This window comes from Hemiscyllium ocellatum, chromosome 3 (assembly GCF_020745735.1).
Source record: "Hemiscyllium ocellatum isolate sHemOce1 chromosome 3, sHemOce1.pat.X.cur, whole genome shotgun sequence".
NCBI classification, from domain to species: Eukaryota; Metazoa; Chordata; class Chondrichthyes; order Orectolobiformes; family Hemiscylliidae; genus Hemiscyllium; species Hemiscyllium ocellatum.
This window is the reverse complement of record NC_083403.1, coordinates 2,172,098-2,196,504: the sequence shown is the minus strand read 5'-3', so window position 1 is coordinate 2,196,504 and position 24,407 is coordinate 2,172,098. Positions and strand designations below refer to the sequence as shown.

The window sequence follows — 24,407 nt, the reverse complement described above, 5'->3', positions numbered from 1 at the left end:
GGTGATAGATTTAAGACAGATGTCAGAGGCAGGTTCTTTACTCAGAGAGTGGTAAGGGCGTGGAATGCCCTACCTGCTAATGTAGACAACTCAGCCACATTAGGGAGATTTAAACCATCCTTGGATAAACACATGGATGATGGTGGGATAGTGTAGGGGGACGGGCTGAGAATAGTTCACAGTTCGGGGCAACATCGAGGGCCGAAGGGCCTGTTCTGTGCTGGATTGGTCTCTGTTTTATCAGGAATGAAGGATTTTGCCTGAAACGTCGATTCTCCTGCTCCTCGGATGCTGCCTGACCTGCTGCACTTTTCCAGCACCACATTTTCAGCTCTGTCTGAAGACTAACCTCACTGAAGAATCAGTGATATATTTGCAGCACCCACCTCCCTCCCCACCCCCGACTGTGACCCAGTAATGGAGACACAAAGGGTTTACAATAATCCTTTACTGATTTATTGTCAAAGGTAATACTGTCTCCAGGGACTGTGAGCACAGTTAGAAACTTTCACAGCTATTGACTGGAGAATCAATGCAGAAAGAAGTCACACAGCAAACACTTTATTAATTGGGTGAAGAGAGAGGGTTTAGCAGAGTGCGCAGTCAGTTACATCAACACCATCTCACCAGGCACCAGTGCAGCAGCTCTGGGAAATCACAGCCAGTCCCCAGGATCACCGTCACCCAGAGGCACCCACACCCAGCTCTCTCACCTGGACACAGCAGCTGGGAGAGGAGCCTGGGGGCTGAGAGCTGGGGTCTGGGCAGGGTCTGAACCAGGAGCTGTATGGAAGACGTCAAACTGTGAGGTTGCCTGACAGTTTTAGTGGTTATCATTGTAGGCCGGACCAGGCCAGGCCAGACCAGACCAGACCAGACCAGACCAGGCCAATCCCACATTGGGGGGGGGGGGAATGGGGCAGTAGTTGAAGAGTCAGTTTCTGAGGGACTGGGGCCTGCACTGTGTCCTGGTGAAGGTTTTTGCATAGTTTCATCGGACTCTGAGTAAACAGGCTCCTCAGAGTCGCTCCGGGGCCCGTTCCATCAAACAGGCTACATACAGGGCCATAGGCTGATACACGGTGGGAAGCAGGAAGGAGTCACTCGCAATCTCGGCATCTTCATCTGGATTTCTACCCCGACATGGTCAAAGACAGCCACTGTGAACACAGAGGGGGGGAGGGAGAGGGAGGGGGAGAGAGAGAGGGGGAGGGACGGAAGGGGAGGGTGAGAGGGAGGGGGAGGGAGAGAGAAAGGGAGGGGGAGAGATAGAGGGAGGGAGATAGAGGGAGGGAGAGATAGAGGGAGGGAGAGAGAGAGAGGGAGAGAGAGAGAGAGGGAGGGTGAGAGAGAGAGAGGGAGAGAGAGAGACGGGGGGAGAGAGGGGGGAGAGAGAGGGGGGAGGGAGAGAGAGAGGGGAGGGAGAGTGGAGAGAGAGAGGGGGTAGAGGGGGGGGAGAGAGAGAGACAGGGAGGGAGAGAGGGGGAGGGAGAGGGGGGAGGGAGAGAGAGAGAGGGAGGGAGGGATAGAGAGAGAGAGAGGGAGGGAGAGAGGGAGGGAGAGAGGGAGGGAGGGGGAGAGATAGAGGGAGGGAGGGAGAGGGGGAGGGGGAGAGATAGAGGGAGGGAGATAGAGGGAGGGAGAGATAGAGGGAGGGTGAGAGAGAGAGAGAGAGGGAGGGTGAGAGAGAGATAGAGGGAGGGAGGGAGAGAGGGGGCAGGCGGAGTCAGGCCCAACTGGAAAATGCACACATTCCCCACACACAGCAACAGGGACACAGACCATCACAGGGGCAGCCCCTACTCACACGACCGGGAGGGGGAGGGAGGGGGGGTCCCCAATACAGGGGGAGGGCATGTCCCCAGTACCCAGGGCTGTCTGGGACCTGTCCCCAATGCCCAGGTCTGTCTGGGACCTGTCCCCAATACCCAGGGCTGTCTGGGACCTGTCCCCAATACCCAGGGCTGTCTGGGACCTGTCCCCAATACCCAGGTCTGTCTGGGACCTGACCCCAGTACCCAGGGCTGTCTGGGACCTGTCCCCAATACCCAGGTCTGTCTGGGACCTGTCCCCAATACCCAGGGCTGTCTGGGACCTGTCCCCAGTACCCAGGGCTGTCTGGGACCTGTCCCCAATACCCAGGTCTGTCTGGGACCTGACCCCAGTACCCAGGGCTGTCTGGGACCTGACCCCAATACCCAGGTCTGTCTGGGACCTGTCCCCAATACCCAGGTCTGTCTGGGACCTGTCCCCAATACCCAGGTCTGTCTGGGACCTGTCCCCAATACCCAGGGCTGTCTGGGACCTGTCCCCAATACCCAGGCCTGTCTGGGAGCTGTCCCCAATACCCAGGTCTGTCTGGGACCTGTCCCCAATACCCAGGGCTGTCTGGGACCTGACCCCAATACCCAGGTCTGTCTGGGACCTGTCCCCAATACCCAGGTCTGTCTGGGACCTGTCCCCAATACCCAGGTCTGTCTGGGACCTGTCCCCAATACCCAGGGCTGTCTGGGACCTGACCCCAATACCCAGGTCTGTCTGGGACCTGTCCCCAATACCCAGGTCTGTCTGGGACCTGTCCCCAATGCCCAGGTCTGTCTGGGACCTGTCCCCAATACCCAGGTCTGTCTGGGAGCTGTCCCCAGTACCCAGGTCTGTCTGGGACCTGTCCCCAATACCCAGGGCTGTCTGGGACCTGTCCCCAATACCCAGGTCTGTCTGGGAGCTGTCCCCAGTACCCAAGTCTGTCTGGGACCTGTCCCCAATACCCAGGGCTGTCTGGGACCTGTCCCCAGTACCCAGGTCTGTCTGGGACCTGTCCCCAATACCCAGGGCTGTCTGGGACCTGTCCCCAATACCCAGGTCTGTCTGGGACCTGACCCCAATACCCAGGGCTGTCTGGGACCTGTCCCCAGTACCCAGGTCTGTCTGGGACCTGTCCCCAATACCCAGGGCTGTCTGGGACCTGTCCCCAATACCCAGGGCTGTCTGGGACCTGACCCCAATACCCAGGTCTGTCTGGGACCTGTCCCCAATACCCAGGTCTGTCTGGGAGCTGTCCCCAGTACCCAGGTCTGTCTGGGACCTGTCCCCAATACCCAGGTCTGTCTGGGACCTGTCCCCAATACCCAGGGCTGTCTGGGACCTGTCCCCAATACCCAGGTCTGTCTGGGACCTGTCCCCAATACCCAGGGCTGTCTGGGACCTGTCCCCAATACCCAGGGCTGTCTGGGACCTGACCCCAATACCCAGGGCTGTCTGGGACCTGTCCCCAATACCCAGGCCTGTCTGGGACCTGACCCCAATACCCAGGGCTGTCTGGGACCTGTCCCCAATACCCAGGTCTGTCTGGGACCTGTCCCCAATACCCAGGGCTGTCTGGGACCTGTCACCAATACCCAGGGCTGTCTGGGACCTGTCCCCAGTACCCAGGTCTGTCTGGGACCTGTCCCCAATACCCAGGTCTGTCTGGGACCTGTCCCCAATACCCAGGGCTGTCTGGGACCTGTCCCCAGTACCCAGGGCTGTCTGGGACCTGACCCCAATACCCAGGGCTGTCTGGGACCTGACCCCAATACCCAGGTCTGTCTGGGACCTGTCCCCAATACCCAGGGCTGTCTGGGACCTGACCCCAATACCCAGGGCTGTCTGGGACCTGACCCCAATACCCAGGTCTGTCTGGGACCTGTCCCCAATACCCAGGGCTGTCTGGGACCTGTCCCCAGTACCCAGGGCTGTCTGGGACCTGACCCCAATACCCAGGGCTGTCTGGGACCTGACCCCAATACCCAGGTCTGTCTGGGACCTGTCCCCAATACCCAGGGCTGTCTGGGACCTGACCCCAATACCCAGGGCTGTCTGGGACCTGACCCCAATACCCAGGTCTGTCTGGGACCTGTCCCCAATACCCAGGGCTGTCTGGGACCTGACCCCAATACCCAGGGCTGTCTGGGACCTGACCCCAATACCCAGGTCTGTCTGGGACCTGTCCCCAATACCCAGGGCTGTCTGGGACCTGACCCCAATACCCAGGGCTGTCTGGGACCTGACCCCAATACCCAGGGCTGTCTGGGACCTGTCCCCAATACCCAGGTCTGTCTGGGACCTGACCCCAATACCCAGGTCTGTCTGGGACCTGTCCCCAATACCCAGGTCTGTCTGGGACCTGTCCCCAATACCCAGGGCTGTCTGGGACCTGACCCCAATACCCAGGTCTGTCTGGGACCTGTCCCCAATACCCAGGTCTGTCTGGGACCTGTCCCCAGTACCCAGGGCTGTCTGGGACCTGACCCCAATACCCAGGTCTGTCTGGGACCTGTCCCCAATACCCAGGGCTGTCTGGGACCTGTCCCCAGTACCCAGGGCTGTCTGGGACCTGACCCCAATACCCAGGGCTGTCTGGGACCTGACCCCAATACCCAGGTCTGTCTGGGACCTGTCCCCAATACCCAGGGCTGTCTGGGACCTGACCCCAATACCCAGGTCTGTCTGGGACCTGTCCCCAATACCCAGGTCTGTCTGGGAGCTGTCCCCAGTACCCAGGTCTGTCTGGGACCTGTCCCCAATACCCAGGTCTGTCTGGGAGCTGTCCCCAGTACCCAGGTCTGTCTGGGACCTGTCCCCAATACCCAGGGCTGTCTGGGACCTGTCCCCAATACCCAGGGCTGTCTGGGACCTGACCCCAATACCCAGGTCTGTCTGGGAGCTGTCCCCAGTACCCAGGTCTGTCTGGGACCTGCCCCCAATATCCAGGTCTGTCTGGGACCTGACCCCAATACCCAGGTCTGTCTGGGACCTGTCCCCAATACCCAGGTCTGTCTGGGACCTGTCCCCAATACCCAGGGCTGTCTGGGACCTGTCCCCAGTACCCAGGTCTGTCTGGGACCTGTCCCCAATACCCAGGTCTGTCTGGGACCTGTCCCCAGTACCCAGGGCTGTCTGGGACCTGTCCCCAGTACCCAGGTCTGTCTGGGACCTGTCCCCAATACCCAGGGCTGTCTGGGACCTGTCCCCAATACCCAGGGCTGTCTGGGACCTGTCCCCAATACCCAGGGCTGTCTGGGACCTGACCCCAATATCCAGGTCTGTCTGGGACCTGTCCCCAATACCCAGGGCTGTCTGGGACCTGACCCCAATATCCAGGTCTGTCTGGGACCTGTCCCCAATACCCAGGGCTGTCTGGGACCTGTCCCCAATACCCAGGGCTGTCTGGGACCTGACCCCAATACCCAGGTCTGTCTGGGAGCTGTCCCCAGTACCCAGGTCTGTCTGGGACCTGTCCCCAATACCCAGGTCTGTCTGGGAGCTGTCCCCAGTACCCAGGTCTGTCTGGGACCTGTCCCCAATACCCAGGTCTGTCTGGGACCTGTCCCCAATACCCAGGGCTGTCTGGGACCTGTCCCCAATACCCAGGTCTGTCTGGGACCTGTCCCCAATACCCAGGTCTGTCTGGGACCTGTCCCCAATACCCAGGGCTGTCTGGGACCTGTCCCCAATATCCAGGTCTGTCTGGGACCTGTCCCCAATACCCAGGGCTGTCTGGGACCTGACCCCAATATCCAGGTCTGTCTGGGACCTGTCCCCAATACCCAGGGCTGTCTGGGACCTGTCCCCAGTACCCAGGGCTGTCTGGGACCTGACCCCAATACCCAGGTCTGTCTGGGACCTGTCCCCAATACCCAGGGCTGTCTGGGACCTGTCCCCAATACCCAGGGCTGTCTGGGACCTGACCCCAATACCCAGGTCTGTCTGGGAGCTGTCCCCAGTACCCAGGTCTGTCTGGGACCTGTCCCCAATACCCAGGTCTGTCTGGGAGCTGTCCCCAGTACCCAGGTCTGTCTGGGACCTGTCCCCAATACCCAGGGCTGTCTGGGACCTGACCCCAATACCCAGGTCTGTCTGGGACCTGTCCCCAATACCCAGGGCTGTCTGGGACCTGTCCCCAATACCCAGGGCTGTCTGGGACCTGTCCCCAGTACCCAGGGCTGTCTGGGACCTGTCCCCAATACCCAGGGCTGTCTGGGACCTGTCCCCAGTACCCAGGGCTGTCTGGGACCTGTCCCCAATACCCAGGGCTGTCTGGGACCTGTCCCCAGTACCCAGGGCTGTCTGGGACCTGACCCCAATACCCAGGGCTGTCTGGGACCTGTCCCCAATACCCAGGGCTGTCTGGGACCTGACCCCAATATCCAGGTCTGTCTGGGACCTGTCCCCAATACCCAGGGCTGTCTGGGACCTGACCCCAATATCCAGGTCTGTCTGGGACCTGTCCCCAATACCCAGGGCTGTCTGGGACCTGTCCCCAGTACCCAGGGCTGTCTGGGACCTGACCCCAATACCCAGGTCTGTCTGGGACCTGTCCCCAATACCCAGGGCTGTCTGGGACCTGTCCCCAATACCCAGGGCTGTCTGGGACCTGACCCCAATATCCAGGTCTGTCTGGGAGCTGTCCCCAGTACCCAGGTCTGTCTGGGACCTGTCCCCAATACCCAGGTCTGTCTGGGAGCTGTCCCCAGTACCCAGGTCTGTCTGGGACCTGTCCCCAATACCCAGGTCTGTCTGGGACCTGTCCCCAATACCCAGGGCTGTCTGGGACCTGTCCCCAATACCCAGGGCTGTCTGGGACCTGTCCCCAGTACCCAGGGCTGTCTGGGACCTGACCCCAATACCCAGGGCTGTCTGGGACCTGTCCCCAATACCCAGGGCTGTCTGGGACCTGACCCCAATATCCAGGTCTGTCTGGGACCTGTCCCCAATACCCAGGGCTGTCTGGGACCTGACCCCAATATCCAGGTCTGTCTGGGACCTGTCCCCAATACCCAGGGCTGTCTGGGACCTGTCCCCAATACCCAGGTCTGTCTGGGACCTGTCCCCAATACCCAGGTCTGTCTGGGACCTGACCCCAATATCCAGGTCTGTCTGGGACCTGTCCCCAATACCCAGGTCTGTCTGGGACCTGTCCCCAATGCCCAGGTCTGTCTGGGACCTGTCCCCAATACCCAGGGCTGTCTGGGACCTGTCCCCAATACCCAGGTCTGTCTGGGACCTGTCCCCAATACCCAGGTCTGTCTGGGACCTGACCCCAATACCCAGGTCTGTCTGGGACCTGACCCCAATATCCAGGTCTGTCTGGGACCTGTCCCCAATACCCAGGTCTGTCTGGGACCTGTCCCCAATTCCCAGGCCTGTCTGGGACCTGTCCCCAATACCCAGGGCTGTCTGGGAGCTGTCCCCAATACCCAGGCCTGTCTGGGACCTGTCCCCAATACCCAGGTCTGTCTGGGACCTGTCCCCAATACCGAGGTCTGTCTGGGACCTGTCCCCAATATCCAGGTCTGTCTGGGACCTGTCCCCAATACCCAGGTCTGTCTGGGACCTGTCCCCAATACCCAGGCCTGTCTGGGACCTGTCCCCAATACCCAGGGCTGTCTGGGACCTGTCCCCAATACCCAGGGCTGTCTGGGACCTGTCCCCAATACCCAGGGCTGTCTGGGACCTGTCCCCAATACCCAGGGCTGTCTGGGACCTGTCCCCAATACCCAGGTCTGTCTGGGACCTGTCCCCAATACCCAGGTCTGTCTGGGACCTGTCCCCAATATCCAGGTCTGTCTGGGACCTGACCCCAATACCCAGGTCTGTCTGGGACCTGACCCCAATACCCAGGCCTGTCTGGGACCTGTCCCCAATGCCCAGGTCTGTCTGGGACCTGTCCCCAATATCCAGGTCTGTCTGGGACCTGACCCCAATACCCAGGTCTGTCTGGGACCTGACCCCAATACCCAGGTCTGTCTGGGACCTGTCCCCAATACCCAGGTCTGTCTGGGACCTGACCCCAATACCCAGGTCTGTCTGGGACCTGTCCCCAATATCCAGGTCTGTCTGGGACCTGACCCCAATACCCAGGTCTGTCTGGGACCTGACCCCAGTACCCAGGTCTGTCTGGGACCTGTCCCCAATATCCAGGTCTGTCTGGGACCTGACCCCAATACCCAGGTCTGTCTGGGAGCTGTCCCCAGTACCCAGGTCTGTCTGGGACCTGTCCCCAATACCCAGGTCTGTCTGGGACCTGTCCCCAATACCCAGGCCTGTCTGGGAGCTGTCCCCAGTACCCAGGTCTGTCTGGGACCTGTCCCCAATACCCAGGTCTGTCTGGGACCTGTCCCCAATACCCAGGCCTGTCTGGGACCTGTCCCCAATACCCAGGCCTGTCTGGGACCTGTCCCCAATACCCAGGTCTGTCTGGGACCTGACCCCAATACCCAGGTCTGTCTGGGACCTGTCCCCAATACCCAGGTCTGTCTGGGACCTGTCCCCAATGCCCAGGTCTGTCTGGGACCTGTCCCCAATACCCAGGTCTGTCTGGGACCTGTCCCCAATACCCAGGCCTGTCTGGGACCTGTCCCCAGTACCCAGGTCTGTCTGGGACCTGTCCCCAGTACCCAGGCCTGTCTGGGACCTGTCCCCAATACCCAGGTCTGTCTGGGACCTGTCCCCAATACCCAGGCCTGTCTGGGACCTGTCCCCAATACCCAGGCCTGTCTGGGACCTGTCCCCAATACCCAGGTCTGTCTGGGACCTGTCCCCAATACCCAGGTCTGTCTGGGACCTGTCCCCAATACCCAGGTCTGTCTGGGACCTGTCCCCAATACCCAGGCCTGTCTGGGACCTGTCCCCAATACCCAGGTCTGTCTGGGACCTGTCCCCAATACCCAGGTCTGTCTGGGACCTGTCCCCAATATCCAGGTCTGTCTGGGACCTGTCCCCAATACCCAGGTCTGTCTGGGACCTGTCCCCAATATCCAGGTCTGTCTGGGACCTGTCCCCAATATCCAGGTCTGTCTGGGACCTGTCCCCAGTACCCAGGTCTGTCTGGGACCTGTCCCCAATACCCAGGTCTGTCTGGGACCTGTCCCCAATACCCAGGTCTGTCTGGGACCTGTCCCCAATACCCAGGTCTGTCTGGGACCTGTCCCCAATACCCAGGTCTGTCTGGGACCTGACCCCAGTACCCAGGTCTGTCTGGGAGCTGTCCCCAGTACCCAGGTCTGTCTAGGAGCTGTCCCCAATACCCAGGTCTGTCTGGGACCTGTCCCCAGTACCCAGGTCTGTCTGGGAGCTGTCCCCAGTACCCAGGCCTGTCTGGGACCTGTCCCCAATACCCAGGTCTGTCTGGGACCTGTCCCCAATACCCAGGTCTGTCTGGGAGCTGTCCCCAATACCCAGGTCTGTCTGGGACCTGTCCCCAATACCCAGGTCTGTCTGGGACCTGTCCCCAATACCCAGGTCTGTCTGGGAGCTGTCCCCAATACCCAGGTCTGTCTGGGAGCTGTCCCCAATACCCAGGTCTGTCTGGGACCTGTCCCCAATACCCAGGTCTGTCTGGGACCTGTCCCCAATACCCAGGTCTGTCTGGGACCTGACCCCAATACCCAGGTCTGTCTGGGACCTGTCCCCAATACCCAGGTCTGTCTGGGACCTGTCCCCAATACCCAGGTCTGTCTGGGACCTGACCCCAATACCCAGGCCTGTCTGGGACCTGTCCCCAATGCCCAGGTCTGTCTGGGACCTGTCCCCAATGCCCAGGTCTGTCTGGGACCTGTCCCCAGTACCCAGGTCTGTCTGGGACCTGTCCCCAATACCCAGGTCTGTCTGGGACCTGTCCCCAATACCCAGGCCTGTCTGGGACCTGTCCCCAATGCCCAGGTCTGTCTGGGACCTGTCCCCAATGCCCAGGTCTGTCTGGGACCTGTCCCCAATACCCAGGCCTGTCTGGGACCTGTCCCCAATTCCCAGGTCAGTCTGGGACCTGTCCCCAATGCCCAGGTCTGTCTGGGACCTGTCCCCAATACCCAGGCCTGTCTGGGACCTGTCCCCAATATCCAGGTCTGTCTGGGACCTGTCCCCAATGCCCAGGTCTGTCTGGGACCTGTCCCCAATACCCAGGCCTGTCTGGGACCTGTCCCCAATGCCCAGGTCTGTCTGGGACCTGTCCCCAATGCCCAGGTCTGTCTGGGACCTGTCCCCAGTACCCAGGTCTGTCTGGGACCTGTCCCCAATACCCAGGTCTGTCTGGGACCTGTCCCCAATACCCACGCCTGTCTGGGACCTGTCCCCAATGCCCAGGTCTGTCTGGGACCTGTCCCCAATACCCAGGCCTGTCTGGGACCTGTCCCCAATTCCCAGGTCTGTCTGGGACCTGTCCCCAATGCCCAGGTCTGTCTGGGACCTGTCCCCAATACCCAGACCTGTCTGGGATCTGTCCCCAATATCCAGGTCTGTCTGGGACCTGTCCCCAATGCCCAGGTCTGTCTGGGACCTGTCCCCAATACCCAGGTCTGTCTGGGACCTGTCCCCAATACCCAGGTCTGTCTGGGACCTGTCCCCAATACCCAGGTCTGTCTGGGAGCTGTCCCCAATGCCCAGGTCTGTCTGGGACCTGTCCCCAATGCCCAGGTCTGTCTGGGACCTGACCCCAATACCCAGGTCTGTCTGGGAGCTGTCCCCAATGCCCAGGTCTGTCTGGGACCTGTCCCCAATGCCCAGGTCTGTCTGGGACCTGTCCCCAGTACCCAGGGCTGTCTGGGAGCTGTCCCCAGTACCCAGGGCTGTCTGGGAGCTGTCCCCAATACCCAGGTCTGTCTGGGACCTGACCCCAGAACCCAGGTCTGTCTGGGACCTGACCCCAGTACCCAGGTCTGTCTGGGACCTGTCCCCAATACCCAGGTCTGTCTGGGACCTGACCCCAGTACCCAGGTCTGTCTGGGACCTGTCTCCAGTACCGAGGTCTGTCTGGGACCTGTCCCCAATGCCTAGGCCTGTCTGGGACCTGTCCCCAATACCCAGGTCTGTCTGGGACCTGTCCCCAATACCCAGGCCTGTCTGGGACCTGTCCCCAGTACCCAGGTCTGTCTGGGACCTGCCCCCAATATCCAGGTCTGTCTGGGAGCTGTCCCCAATACCCAGGTCTGTCTGGGACCTGACCCCAATACCCAGGTCTGTCTGGGACCTGTCCCCAATACCCAGGTCTGTCTGGGAGCTGTCCCCAATACCCAGGTCTGTCTGGGACCTGTCCCCAATACCCAGGGCTGTCTGGGACCTGTCCCCAGTACCCAGGTCTGTCTGGGACCTGTCCCCAATACCCAGGTCTGTCTGGGACCTGACCCCAATACCCAGGTCTGTCTGGGACCAGTCCCCAATACCCAGGTCTGTCTGGGAGCTGTCCCCAATACCCAGGTCTGTCTGGGACCTGTCCCCAATACCCAGGTCTGTCTGGGACCTGACCCCAGTACCCAGGTCTGTCTGGGAGCTGTCCCCAGTACCCAGGTCTGTCTGGGAGCTGTCCCCAATGCCCAGGTCTGTCTGGGACCTGTCCCCAGTACCCAGGTCTGTCTGGGAGCTGTCCCCAGTACCCAGGCCTGTCTGGGACCTGTCCCCAATACCCAGGCCTGTCTGGGACCTGTCCCCAATACCCAGGTCTGTCTGGGAGCTGTCCCCAATACCCAGGTCTGTCTGGGACCTGTCCCCAATACCCAGGTCTGTCTGGGACCTGACCCCAATACCCAGGCCTGTCTGGGACCTGTCCCCAATGCCCAGGTCTGTCTGGGACCTGTCCCCAATGCCCAGGTCTGTCTGGGACCTGTCCCCAGTACCCAGGTCTGTCTGGGACCTGTCCCCAATACCCAGGTCTGTCTGGGACCTGTCCCCAATACCCAGGCCTGTCTGTGACCTGTCCCCAATGCCCAGGTCTGTCTGGGACCTGTCCCCAATGCCCAGGTCTGTCTGGGACCTGTCCCCAATACCCAGGCCTGTCTGGGACCTGTCCCCAATTCCCAGGTCTGTCTGGGACCTGTCCCCAATGCCCAGGTCTGTCTGGGACCTGTCCCCAATACCCAGGCCTGTCTGGGACCTGTCCCCAATATCCAGGTCTGTCTGGGACCTGTCCCCAATGCCCAGGTCTGTCTGGGACCTGTCCCCAATACCCAGGCCTGTCTGGGACCTGTCCCCAATGCCCAGGTCTGTCTGGGACCTGTCCCCAATGCCCAGGTCTGTCTGGGACCTGTCCCCAGTACCCAGGTCTGTCTGGGACCTGTCCCCAATACCCAGGTCTGTCTGGGACCTGTCCCCAATACCCAGGCCTGTCTGGGACCTGTCCCCAATGCCCAGGCCTGTCTGGGACCTGTCCCCAATACCCAGGCCTGTCTGGGACCTGTCCCCAATTCCCAGGTCTGTCTGGGACCTGTCCCCAATGCCCAGGTCTGTCTGGGACCTGACCCCAATACCCAGGCCTGTCTGGGACCTGTCCCCAATATCCAGGTCTGTCTGGGACCTGTCCCCAATGCCCAGGTCTGTCTGGGACCTGTCCCCAATACCCAGGTCTGTCTGGGACCTGTCCCCAATACCCAGGTCTGTCTGGGACCTGTCCCCAATACCCAGGTCTGTCTGGGAGCTGTCCCCAATGCCCAGGTCTGTCTGGGACCTGTCCCCAATGCCCAGGTCTGTCTGGGACCTGACCCCAATACCCAGGGCTGTCTGGGAGCTGTCCCCAATGCCCAGGTCTGTCTGGGACCTGTCCCCAATGCCCAGGTCTGTCTGGGACCTGTCCCCAGTACCCAGGGCTGTCTGGGAGCTGTCCCCAGTACCCAGGGCTGTCTGGGAGCTGTCCCCAATACCCAGGTCTGTCTGGGACCTGACCCCAGAACCCAGGTCTGTCTGGGACCTGACCCCAGTACCCAGGTCTGTCTGGGACCTGTCCCCAATACCCAGGTCTGTCTGGGACCTGACCCCAGTACCCAGGTCTGTCTGGGACCTGTCTCCAGTACCGAGGTCTGTCTGGGACCTGTCCCCAATGCCTAGGCCTGTCTGGGACCTGTCCCCAATACCCAGGCCTGTCTGGGACCTGTCCCCAATACCCAGGCCTGTCTGGGACCTGTCCCCAGTACCCAGGTCTGTCTGGGACCTGCCCCCAATATCCAGGTCTGTCTGGGAGCTGTCCCCAATACCCAGGTCTGTCTGGGACCTGACCCCAGTACCCAGGTCTGTGTGGGACCTGTCCCCAATGCCCAGGCCTGTCTGGGACCTGTCCCCAATGCCCAGGTCTGTCTGGGACCTGTCCCCAATACCCAGGCCTGTCTGGGACCTGTCCCCAATACCCAGGCCTGTCTGGGACCTGTCCCCAATGCCCAGGCCTGTCTGGGACCTGTCCCCAATACCCAGGAATGTCTGGGACCTGTCCCCAGTACCCAGGTCTGTCTGGGACCTGTCCCCAATACCCAGGTCTGTCTGGGAGCTGTCCCCAATATCCAGGTCTGTCTGGGACCTGACCCCAGTACCCAGGTCTGTCTGGGACCTGTCCCCAATATCCAGGTCTGTCTGGGACCTGTCCCCAATACCCAGGCCTGTCTGGGACCTGTCCCCAATACCCAGGTCTGTCTGGGACCTGTCCCCAATACCCAGGTCTGTCTGGGACCTGTCCCCAATACCCAGGTCTGTCTGGGACCTGTCCCCAATGCCCAGGTCTGTCTGGGACCTGTCCCCAATGCCCAGGTCTGTCTGGGACCTGACCCCAATACCCAGGTCTGTCTGGGAGCTGTCCCCAATGCCCAGGTCTGTCTGGGACCTGTCCCCAATGCCCAGGTCTGTCTGGGAGCTGTCCCCAGTACCCAGAGCTGTCTGGGAGCTGTCCCCAATATCCAGGTCTGTCTGGGACCTGTCCCCAATGCCCAGGTCTGTCTGGGACCTGTCCCCAATGCCCAGGTCTGTCTGGGACCTGTCCCCAATACCCAGGCCTGTCTGGGACCTGACCCCAGTACCCAGGTCTGTCTGGGACCTGTCTCCAGTACCGAGGTCTGTCTGGGACCTGTCCCCAATGCCTAGGCCTGTCTGGGACCTGTCCCCAATACCCAGGTCTGTCTGGGACCTGTCCCCAATACCCAGGCCTGTCTGGGACCTTGTCCCCAGTACCCAGGTCTGTCTGGGACCTGTCCCCAATATCCAGGTCTGTCTGGGAGCTGTCCCCAATACCCAGGTCTGTCTGGGACCTGACCCCAGTACCCAGGTCTGTCTGGGACCTGTCCCCAATGCCCAGGCCTGTCTGGGACCTGTCCCCAATGCCCAGGTCTGTCTGGGACCTGTCCCCAATACCCAGGCCTGTCTGGGACCTGTCCCCAATACCCAGGCCAGTCTGGGACCTGTCCCCAATACCCAGGAATGTCTGGGACCTGTCCCCAGTACCCAGGTCTGTCTGGGACCTGTCCCCAATACCCAGGTCTGTCTGGGAGCTGTCCCCAATATCCAGGTCTGTCTGGGACCTGACCCCAGTACCCAGGTCTGTCTGGGACCTGTCCCCAATATCCAGGTCTGTCTGGGACCTGTCCCCAATACCCAGGTCTGTCTGGGACCTGTCCCCAATGCCCAGGTCTGTCTGGGACCTGACCCCAATACCCAGGTCTGTCTGGGAGCTGTCCCCAATGCCCAGGTCTGTCTGGGACCTGTCCCCAATGCCCAGGTCTGTCTGGGACCTGTCCCCAGTACCCAGGGCTGTCTGGGAGCTGTCCCCAGTACCCAGGGCTGTCTGGGAGCTGTCCCCAATACCCAGGTCTGTCTGGGACCTGACCCCAGAACCCAGGTCTGTCTGGGACCTGACCCCAGTACCCAGGTCTGTCTGGGACCTGTCCCCAATACCCAGGTCTGTCTGGGACCTGACCCCAGTACCCAGGTCTGTCTGGGACCTGTCTCCAGTACCGAGGTCTGTCTGGGACCTGTCCCCAATGCCTAGGCCTGTCTGGGACCTGTCCCCAATACCCAGGCCTGTCTGGGACCTGTCCCCAATACCCAGGCCTGTCTGGGACCTGTCCCCAGTACCCAGGTCTGTCTGGGACCTGCCCCCAATATCCAGGTCTGTCTGGGAGCTGTCCCCAATACCCAGGTCTGTCTGGGACCTGACCCCAGTACCCAGGTCTGTGTGGGACCTGTCCCCAATGCCCAGGCCTGTCTGGGACCTGTCCCCAATGCCCAGGTCTGTCTGGGACCTGTCCCCAATACCCAGGCCTGTCTGGGACCTGTCCCCAATACCCAGGCCTGTCTGGGACCTGTCCCCAATGCCCAGGCCTGTCTGGGACCTGTCCCCAATACCCAGGAATGTCTGGGACCTGTCCCCAGTACCCAGGTCTGTCTGGGACCTGTCCCCAATACCCAGGTCTGTCTGGGAGCTGTCCCCAATATCCAGGTCTGTCTGGGACCTGACCCCAGTACCCAGGTCTGTCTGGGACCTGTCCCCAATATCCAGGTCTGTCTGGGACCTGTCCCCAATACCCAGGCCTGTCTGGGACCTGTCCCCAATACCCAGGTCTGTCTGGGACCTGTCCCCAATACCCAGGTCTGTCTGGGACCTGTCCCCAATACCCAGGTCTGTCTGGGACCTGTCCCCAATGCCCAGGTCTGTCTGGGACCTGTCCCCAATGCCCAGGTCTGTCTGGGACCTGACCCCAATACCCAGGTCTGTCTGGGAGCTGTCCCCAATACCCAGGTCTGTCTGGGACCTGTCCCCAATGCCCAGGTCTGTCTGGGAGCTGTCCCCAGTACCCAGAGCTGTCTGGGAGCTGTCCCCAATATCCAGGTCTGTCTGGGACCTGTCCCCAATGCCCAGGTCTGTCTGGGACCTGTCCCCAATGCCCAGGTCTGTCTGGGACCTGTCCCCAATACCCAGGCCTGTCTGGGACCTGACCCCAGTACCCAGGTCTGTCTGGGACCTGTCTCCAGTACCGAGGTCTGTCTGGGACCTGTCCCCAATGCCTAGGCCTGTCTGGGACCTGTCCCCAATACCCAGGTCTGTCTGGGACCTGTCCCCAATACCCAGGCCTGTCTGGGACCTTGTCCCCAGTACCCAGGTCTGTCTGGGACCTGTCCCCAATATCCAGGTCTGTCTGGGAGCTGTCCCCAATACCCAGGTCTGTCTGGGACCTGACCCCAGTACCCAGGTCTGTCTGGGACCTGTCCCCAATGCCCAGGCCTGTCTGGGACCTGTCCCCAATGCCCAGGTCTGTCTGGGACCTGTCCCCAATACCCAGGCCTGTCTGGGACCTGTCCCCAATACCCAGGCCTGTCTGGGACCTGTCCCCAATACCCAGGAATGTCTGGGACCTGTCCCCAGTACCCAGGTCTGTCTGGGACCTGTCCCCAATACCCAGGTCTGTCTGGGAGCTGTCCCCAATATCCAGGTCTGTCTGGGACCTGACCCCAGTACCCAGGTCTGTCTGGGACCTGTCCCCAATATCCAGGTCTGTCTGGGACCTGTCCCCAGTACCCAGGTCTGTCTGGGACCTGTCCCCAATACCCAGGCCTGTCTGGGACCTGTCCCCAATATCCAGGTCTGTCTGGGACCTGTCCCCAATGCCCAGGTCTGTCTGGGACCTGTCCCCAATGCCCAGGTCTGTCTGGGACCTGACCCCAATACCCAGGCCTGTCTGGGACCTGTCCCCAATACCCAGGTCTGTCTGGGACCTGTCCCCAATACCCAGGTCTGTCTGGGACCTGTCCCCAGTACCCAGGTCTGTCTGGGACCTGACCCCAGTACCCAGGTCTGTCTGGGACCTGTCCCCAATATCCAGGTCTGTCTGGGACCTGTCCCCAGTACCCAGGGCTGTCTGGGAGCTGTCCCCAATACCCAGGTCTGTCTGGGACCTGTCCCCAATATCCAGGTCTGTCTGGGACCTGTCCCCAGTACCCAGGTCTGTCTGGGACCTGTCCCCAATACCCAGGCCTGTCTGGGACCTGTCCCCAATATCCAGGTCTGTCTGGGACCTGTCCCCAATGCCCAGGTCTGTCTGGGACCTGTCCCCAATGCCCAGGTCTGTCTGGGACCTGTCCCCAATGCCCAGGTCTGTCTGGGACCTGACCCCAATACCCAGGCCTGTCTGGGACCTGTCCCCAATACCCAGGTCTGTCTGGGACCTGTCCCCAATACCCAGGTCTGTCTGGGACCTGTCCCCAGTACCCAGGTCTGTCTGGGACCTGACCCCAGTACCCAGGTCTGTCTGGGACCTGTCCCCAATATCCAGGTCTGTCTGGGACCTGTCCCCAGTACCCAGGGCTGTCTGGGAGCTGTCCCCAATACCCAGGTCTGTCTGGGACCTGTCCCCAATACCCAGGCCTGTCTGGGACCTGACCCCAGTACCCAGGTCTGTCTGGGACCTGTCCCCAATACCCAGGTCTGTCTGGGACCTGTCCCCAATACCCACGTCTGTCTGGGAGCTGTTCCGGATCACCGTTCCCGTCGGGACCCTTTCCCAGTCGGAGGAACCCGTTTGGGAGATATTGATTGCTGCGAACCACTCACCTCAGCAAGATTCAAATCCACTGTCCCATCCTCCAACTCCAGCGCTTTGAATGACCCTGAATCAGAGACAGTGAGAGAGAGAGAGAGACAGAGAGAGGGAGAGAGAGACAGAGACAGAGAGAAAGAGAGACAGAGACAGAGACAGAGACCAAGAGAGAGAGAGAGAGAGAGACGGACAGAGAGAGAGAGACAGAGAGAGAGACAGAGAGAAAGAGAGAGAGAGAGAGAGAGAGAGAGACGGAGAGAGATTGGTCAATGATGGGTGAAATTGGAAATCAGGAATTTCCCTCCAGATCGGAGAGGAGCGAACGTAATCCCAATGTTTACAACAGGAGGGGGGGGGTGAGATTCCAGCCCAGTGAGTCCGATATCGGGGGGGGGGGGGGGGGGAGATTCCAGCCCAGTGAGTCTGATATCGGGGGGAGGGGGAGATTCCAGCCCAGTGAGTCCGATATCGGGGGGGGGGGGGATTCCAGCCCAGTGAGTCTGATATCGGGGGGGGGGGATTCCAGCCCAGTGAGTCTGATATCGGGGGGGGGGGGGGGATTCCAGCCCAGTGAGTCTGATATCGGGGAGGGGGGGGGGGGGGATTCCAACCCAGTGAGTCTGATATCGGGGGGGGGGATTCCAGCCCAGTGAGTCTGATATCGGGGGGAGGGGGAGATTCCAGCCCAGTGAGTCTGATATCGGGGGGAGGGGGAGATTCCAGCCCAGTGAGTCTGATATCGGGGGGAGGGGGAGATTCCAGCCCAGTGAGTCTGATATCGGGGGGAGGGGGAGATTCCAGCCCAGTGAGTCTGATATCGGGGGGAGGGGGAGATTCCAGCCCAGTGAGTCTGATATCGGGGGGAGGGGGAGATTCCAGCCCAGTGAGTCTGATATCGGGGGGAGGGGGAGATTCCAGCCCAGTGAGTCTGATATCGGGGGGAGGGGGAGATTCCAGCCCAGTGAGTCCGATATCGGGGGGAGGGGGAGATTCCAGCCCAGTGAGTCCGATATCGGGGGGGGGGGGGGGGATTCCAGCCCAGTGAGTCTGATATCGGGGGGGGGGGATTCCAGCCCAGTGAGTCTGATATCGGGGGGGGGGGGGGGGATTCCAGCCCAGTGAGTCTGATATCGGGGAGGGGGGGGGGGGGGATTCCAGCCCAGTGAGTCTGATATCGGGGGGGGGGATTCCAGCCCAGTGAGTCTGATATCGGGGGGGGGGGGGGATTCCAGCCCAGTGAGTCTGATATCGGGGGGGGGGATTCCAGCCCAGTGAGTCTGATATCGGGGGGGGGGGGATTCCAGCCCAGTGAGTCTGATATCAGGGGGGGGGGGATTCCAGCCCAGTGAGTCTGATATCGGGGGAAGGGGGGGGGGATTCCAGCCCAGTGAGTCTGATATCGGGGGGGGGGGATTCCAGCCCAGTGAGTCTGATATCGGGGAGGGGGGGGGGGGGAATTCCAGCCCAGTGAGTCTGATATCGGGGGGGGGGGGGGGGATTCCAGCCCAGTGAGTCTGATATCGGGGAGGGGGGGGGGGGGGAATTCCAGCCCAGTGAGTCTGATATCGGGGGGGGGGGGGGGGATTCCAGCCCAGTGAGTCTGATATCGGGGAGGGGGGGGGGGGGGGAATTCCAGCCCAGTGAGTCTGATATCGGGGGGGGGGTGGGATTCCAGCCCAGTGAGTCTGATATCGGGGGGAGGGGGAGATTCCAGCCCAGTGAGTCTGATATCGGGGAGGGGGGGGGGGGGGGAATTCCAGCCCAGTGAGTCTGATATCGGGGGGAGGGGGGATTCCAGCCCAGTGAGTCTGATATCGGGGGGGGGGGGGGAATTCCAGCCCAGTGAGTCTGATATCGGGGGGGGGGGGGATTCCAGCCCAGTGAGTCTGATATCGGGGGGGGGGGGGATTCCAGCCCAGTGAGTCTGATATCGGGGGGGGGGGGGGGGAATTCCAGCCCAGTGAGTCTGATATCGGGGGGGGGGATTCCAGCCCAGTGAGTCTGATATCGGGGGAGGGGGGCGGGATTCCAGCCCAGTGAGTCTGATATCGGGGGGGGAGGGGGGCGGGATTCCAGCCCAGTGAGTCTGATATCGGGGAGGGGGGATGAGGAATATTCGAGTCCATTATAAAAGATTCAGTCACTGAGCATTGGGAAATCCAGCAGCAGGATCGGACAGAGTTAGCTGGATTTACAAAAGGGACGTCGTTCTTGAGGAATCTGTAGGAATCCTTTCTGGATGTAACTAACAGAGAGTTGATGAGGCAGAGCCAGTGGGTGCGGTTTACTTGGTAATAGTAACGTCCATGGGATCAGGGGGCAGTGGGTTCAAATGGACAGCGATTGGCTCAGAGACCGAAACAAACACCAGGAATAAACGGGAGTTTTACCCAAGCAGCAGGAAGTGACTCGTGGAATACCGCGGGGATCAGTGCGATACCGCGGGGATCAGTGGGTTACCGCAGGGATCGGTGGGTTACCGCAGGGATCGGTGGGTTACCGCAGGGATCAGTGGGATACCGCGGGAATCAGTGGGTTACCGCGGGGATCAGTGGGATACCGCGGGGATCAGTGGGATACCGCAGGGATCAGTGGGATACCGCAGGGATCAGTGGGTTACCGCAGGGATTAGTGGGATACCGCGGGGATCAGTGGGTTACCGCAGGGATCAGTGGGGTACCACAGGGATCAGTGGGGTACCGCAGGGATCAGTGGGGTACCGCAGGGATCAGTGGGGTACCGCGGGGATCAGTCGGGTACCGCAGGGATCACTGGGTTACCGCAGGGATTAGTGGGGTACCGCGGGGATCGGTGGGGCACCACAGGGATCAGTGGGGTACCACAGGGATCGGTGGGGCACCGCAGGGATCAGTGGGGTACCACAGGGATCAGTGGGGTACCACAGGGATCAGTGGGGTACCGCAGGTATCAGTGGGGCACCGCAGGGATCAGTGGGGTACCGCAGGGATCAGTGGGGTACCACAGGGATCAGTGGGGTACCACAGGGATCAGTGGGGTACCGCGGGGATCGGTGCTTGGACCCTGCTATTCACAATATAGATGAATGATGGAGGTGGGGGAACTAAATGTAATCTGTCCAGGTTTGCAGACAGCACAAAGCTGGCTGGGAGGGTGGGCTGTGAGGGACAGGCAGAGATGTCTCAGTGGGATTTGGACAGGCTGAGGGAGTGGGGAAATACATGGCAGATGCAGGATAATGGGGATCAATGTGAGGGGTTGGGGAGGGGTCAGGAAGGCAGATGATGATCTGAATGGGGACAGATTGGGAAAGGGACAGGGGCAATGGCACCTGGGTGTCCTTGTACCCCAGTCTCTGAAAGTCAGCGTGCAGGTACAGCAGGCGGTGAGGAAGGGAAATGGGATGTGGGCCTTCATAGTGAGAGGGTTCGAGTCCAGGAGCAGGGAGGTCTTGCTGCAATTATACAGGGCCTTGGGGAGACCACCCCTGGAGTATTGTGGACAGGTTTGGTCTCCTTATCTGAGGAAGGATGTTGTGGTGATGGAGGGAGGGCAGCGAAGGGTTACCAGACTGATTCCTGGGAGGGCAGGGCTGATGGATGAGGACACACTGGATCAGTTAGGATTATATTCACTGGAGTTTAAAAGACTGAGGGGGATCTTATAGAAACTGATGAAACTCTAACAGGACTAGACAGGGTGAACACAGGAGGGGTCTTCCTGATAATGGGGTAGGGGGGTGGGGTGGTCACAGTTTAAGGGAAAGGGTTAAAGCTTTTAGAGCTGCGATGTGGAGAAATGTTTTCACCCAGAGAGTGGGGAGCCTGTGGAATTCACCAGCACACAATGTGTTGAGGCCAAAACACTATGTGTTTCTGAGGAGGAGGTAAATATAGCTCTTGTAGCTAAAGGGATCATGGGATACAGATGGGTGGGATTAAGGTGGTGAACTCGATGATCGGCCATGACCCTGCCAGTGGCTTATCCCCTGTTTATACCCTAACCTCAGGCAGGACAGGAGATAGGGAGGGGCAAGGGGAGATGTAAAGGGAGGGGGTGAGGAGAGGGGGGCAAGGGGAGGGGGTGAGGAGAGGGGGCAAGGAAAGGGGCGAGAGGTGGGGGTGAGGGGAGGGGTGGGAGGTGAGGGAGGGGGTAAGGGGAGAGGAGTGCAAGGAGAGGGACAAGGGGTGGGGGTGAGGGGAGGGGGTGGAGGGGGTGAGGGAGGGTGAGGAGTAAGAGGAAGGGGGTATGTGGAGGGGGTGAGGGTAACGGGAGGGAGCAAGGGGTAAGGAGAGGGGTAAGGGGAGTGGGTAGGGGAGGTGGCGGGGTAGAGGGGTAAGGGGAGGGGTAGAGGGGAAGGGGAGTGAGTGAGGGGTGGGGGGTGAGGGGTAAAGGGAGGGGTAAGGTGGTGAGGGGAGGGGGTAAGGGGTAGAGGGTAAGGGGAGGGGGTGAAGGGCGAGAGGAGGGGGGGTAAGGGGAGGGGGGTGAGGGGAGGGGAGTGGGGTGTGGGGAGTGAGAGGGGAGGGGTTGGGGGGTGAGAGGGAAGTGAGAGTGGGTGAGGGGATGGGGTGAGGGGAGGGGAGTGAGGGGAGTGGGTGAGGGGGGTGAGGGGAGGCCATTAAGGCCAGACTGAGACTTACGGAACATGGCCTCCAGTTTGACGAGGCAGGAGATGAAGTTATCGAAGTCCAGCACATCATTCTCCGAGTATCGTCCAACGATCACTTGGTGGATTCGGTTATTGATTTTAAAACCTGCCGAGTGACAGAGAGAAAGGATCTAGTTACAGGTCACTCTCAGAGAGTGACAGAGAGAAAGGATCTAGTTACAGGTCACTCTCAGAGAGTCTCAGGGCAGGAATGCTGAGGATAACATACCTGCTGATTCCAAGGCAAGACGCATCTCATAGGAACTCATCGTTCCTGACTTGTCCAGATCATATTGTCGGAAAATACCCTGCAGACCAGAACAGGAGAGTGTGAGAGAAGGGGCAGCGAGAGGGGAACGGTGGGGTGGTGGGCAGAGTGACAGAGGGGAGAGCTGGGAGAGACACACAGGGAGATGGGCAGAGAGAGAGAGAGAGATGGGGAGAGAGGGCAGAGAGGGAGGGAGATAGAGGAGTGAGCAGAGAGAGAGAGGCGTAAATTAGAGAGAAATGGATGGCTGAGAGAGAGAGAGGGAGGGAGAAAGGGGATGATGGGGGTGAGAGAGGGGGGTGAGTGGGGGGAGAGATAGGGAGAGGGCTGAGAGATGGGGAGGGGAATGGTGAGACAGAGAAATTGAGTGAAAGATAGTGAAAAATGAGGGAGAAAGAGAAATGGTGACATATATATAGAGGGAGAGAGAGAGAGACAGAATGACACAGACAGGGAGAGAGAAAGAGCAGGAGAGGGCTAGGATCAAACAGATCTGATATGTGATCCACTAGATCCCATCTCTTACCAGCCATTTGCGAATTTTATTCCACATGATCTGAAACTCCACCACACCAAGACGCCCGCTGCCATCTTTCTGTCAAAAGTTGGTTAAAGAGAAAATGCTACAAACAAAGATCAGACCATTCAGCCCATCGAGGCTGGTCTCAGGATACAACCCTCACTTTCCCAACCACTCCCCTTCCACTTGAATTCTCTCTGTCTCTGTCTCAGCCTTCAATACCTTCCATGATGGAGCATCCTCATCCCTCTGGGACCCAGACTCCTGTCGATTCCCCATCGTCTGAGGGAGGAACCAGAGGAATCGCTGTGTGAGGATACACGGGAGGCCATTTCAGACTGAGATGGGGAGGAGGGTGGGGAGGAGGGTGGGGAGGAGGGTGGGATTCCCAGACAGAAAGCACTTCAGGCCAAAACATGGATGTTTTCCAGAAGGAGTTGGATATAGTTCTTCAGGCCATTGGGATGAAAGGTTCAGGGGGGAGAAAGTGGGAACAGGGAACGAAGTTGGATGATCAGCTGGGATCATACTGAATGGTAGAGCAGGCTTGAAGGGCTGAATGGCCTCCGGTTGCCCCTATCTCTAATGTCTCTTCCAGATAATTCTCCAAAACAATCAGCCCCTAATCCTGAAACAGCTCCCCCCGACCCCCGACACCCCCCAGCTTCCCAACCCCCCCACCCCCACACCCCCACACACCCCACCTCCCCACCCCCCACACCCCCCAGCTCCCCAACCCCCACACCCCCCCGCTCCCCCACCCCCCACACCCCCCAGCTCCCCAACCCCCCCCCCCCCCCGTCAGCTTTAACCCCCCTCCCCCGGCCGGTGTTGTAGATCCCTGAGCACCAGCTGGGACAGAGTGAAACCCTTTCACATCATCTCTCATTGTTCAAACCTCCACAGAATATCACCTCAATGTCCTCACTCTCGTGATAGGACAGGCCAGATCTCCCAGTCTGACCGAGTCCCACCTGCCAGCACTTGGCCCATGTCCCTCTAAACCCTTCCTGCTCATAACCCCATCCTGAAGCCTTATCGATGCTGTACCAGTCCCAGCCCCCACCACCTCCCCTGGCAGCATGTTCCATACACACACCAGCCTCTGTGTGAAAAAGTTCCTCCCTCAGATCCTTTTTAAAGCTTTCCCCTCCCACCTTAAACCTGGGCCCTGTAGTTTCCCAAGCCAGTGACCCCTCACTGGAACAGCAAGCCCAGAGACCAGAGCTGCGCACAGTGTTCCAGGGTATGGCCTTGTTACATACTGTACTTCAATTCCCTCCCAGTAAAGGCCAACATACCCCTCACTGGGGCAACTGGTTCTTGCACATGATCATTCTGCTACCCCCAGCTCAGTCTCCCCGAAAATCAGACCGGGCATTTCCCTCCAGCCTGGCCTCACTGCTCATTTCGTTTCCATCCCCTCTCCCTGTCTCCCTAATACTCACTCAGCTCCACCGCCTCTCTCTCTCTCCGTATCACACTCTCTCTCTCTCTCTGCCCTTTCCTGAGGTTATGAGGGTGTTAGAGATTAAAGAGAGCCCGCATGGCATTCCAGGGAAGATGGTGAGCTGTTTACACTGGGAGATAATGACCACTGTTTCTGTGGGGCCAGTGATGAAGTCTCATTTTCTAAAGGCCCTGGACATTTGGAGAAATGTCGGGGTTTTAAGA

General features: G+C 60.1%; 1 protein-coding gene across 1 annotated transcript in view; it reads right to left on the bottom strand.

The window, feature by feature from the left end:
- Positions 1-433: 433 nt before the first annotated feature.
- LOC132830166 (calpain-1 catalytic subunit-like) overlaps positions 434-24,407 on the bottom strand; it is a 109,765-nt gene continuing 85,791 nt past the window's right edge. Inside the window, exons 18-22 of the mRNA XM_060847707.1 lie at positions 22,740-22,808; positions 22,175-22,253; positions 21,938-22,051; positions 17,333-17,388; positions 434-1,160 (exon numbers count right to left, since the gene is read on the bottom strand). Of these exons, the coding sequence (XP_060703690.1) occupies positions 1,134-1,160; positions 17,333-17,388; positions 21,938-22,051; positions 22,175-22,253; positions 22,740-22,808 (345 nt within the window). The 3' untranslated portion in view covers positions 434-1,133. The remainder of the gene's footprint in view (positions 1,161-17,332; positions 17,389-21,937; positions 22,052-22,174; positions 22,254-22,739; positions 22,809-24,407) is intronic.